Here is a 1,373-nt window from a genome sequence, read left to right as displayed (position 1 = left end):
TTAAGAGAAAGTGGGGGCAAAAACCCACAAGCCTGCTTTCTTTCACACTGAGCAGCAGCTTCTGCCCAGCTGCTGCTGCTGCGGCTCAGCCCCAACAGGCAAGCAGGAAGCTGGTGCAGGGCCCAGGCTAGCAGTGGGGAAAGAACTGGTGCTCAGCGGGGGCAAGCAGCCACTCCCCCTCCCCGTGGCCAGCACCCTGTGCTGCAGCTGCTCGGAGCCCATGCAGGACTGCCTGTGCCTGCTCTCCATTGCCATACAGCAAAAAGTCAGGACAGCCCCACAGGGGTTGCAAGCGGCTGCAGCAGGAAGCGCTGGCCACGGGGAGGGGGAGCAGCCGCTTTTCCCCCCGCACTGAGCACCAGTTTATTCCCTGCCTGTTGCTGCTGCTCCACCCAGATGGGTGAGCATGGGGTCAGGGCTGTGCACTGGTCCCCACTTGTACCGCGAGGCTGGGGCAGAGGCACTGGGAGTAAACAGGTGCGCAGGAGCCAGCAGCAGCCAGACAAGAGTGTGGGGCCCACATCGGTGTCCCGGGGCCAGCACCAGTGGGGCCCAGAGCAGGGCGGCAGGAGCATGGGGTCCTGGCCAGCAGGGGAGGTCTATGGAGGCAGGTCAGCTCCCCCCTCTCCCTGCTGGTGCAGTTCAACCTGGCTCCACAGACCCCTGCCAGCCCACAGCCCATGCTCCTACCAGCCCACTCTGGGTCCTGCTGGCGCTGGCCCTGGGACATCGACACAGGCCCTGCATGCTGCTCACTTCCACTCCTCTCCACCCCTGGGGCTCAGCAGGAGCTGGCCTGGCCCCAAGGGCTGGACAGGAGCCAGGGGCAGATAAATATTAATTTTTTAAATTTTTTAGGAGCCCAGCAGGCCGGATAGAATGGCCTGGTGGGCTTGGATTCAGCCCATGGGCCATATTTTGCCCACCCGTGCGCTAAATGTATCTTGGGTTGCTCTCCCACAAGTGGCTTCACTTTCCTCCCAAGACCATTCTCACTTCCATGCTGCTTCCAACTTGTGACAAACCACAAAATCAGGAGTTCCTCTGTTTGAGTTTTGATTATTGGGCTCTCAGAATACTACCTCAGCAACCAGACTGTAAAAAGAAATAACAACAACAAAAAACTACAAACCCTTAAAAATGCAACTGAAAATAAGAATTACCTCAGCACTTCTGAATGTTTTTTATAGATCCAAAATCTTTTACTTGGACGAGCACTGTGAAAACTAGAAAAAGGAGCAAAAGTTATTATTTAAACTAATTTTTCATCTAGATAGGAAATCTTCTGTGGTGAAGTATTCCAAAGAATTATCACCACTATAAATGGCCTCCACTTTGATTTTTTAAAAACATGAAAGTAAAGGAATTTTAAT

The 1,373-nt window shown here is 54.0% G+C and overlaps 1 protein-coding gene across 5 annotated transcripts in view; it reads right to left on the bottom strand.

Moving 5' to 3' along the window:
* Window positions 1-1,140: 1,140 nt before the first annotated feature.
* LOC102378921 (zinc finger protein 280D-like) overlaps window positions 1,141-1,373 on the bottom strand; it is a 63,291-nt gene continuing 63,058 nt past the window's right edge. For all 5 annotated transcript variants that reach the window (XM_006038522.3, XM_025195038.1, XM_025195037.1 and 2 more), the window contains one exon: window positions 1,141-1,226. In XM_006038522.3, the coding sequence (XP_006038584.1) occupies window positions 1,160-1,226 (67 nt within the window). In that variant the 3' untranslated portion in view covers window positions 1,141-1,159. The remainder of the gene's footprint in view (window positions 1,227-1,373) is intronic.

The sequence above is a fragment of the Alligator sinensis genome, unplaced genomic scaffold (assembly GCF_000455745.1).
Source record: "Alligator sinensis unplaced genomic scaffold, ASM45574v1 scaffold733_1, whole genome shotgun sequence".
In the NCBI taxonomy this organism is placed as follows: Eukaryota; Metazoa; Chordata; order Crocodylia; family Alligatoridae; genus Alligator; species Alligator sinensis.
Note: the sequence above shows the minus strand (reverse complement) of the source record. Positions and strands in the feature narration are given on the sequence as shown.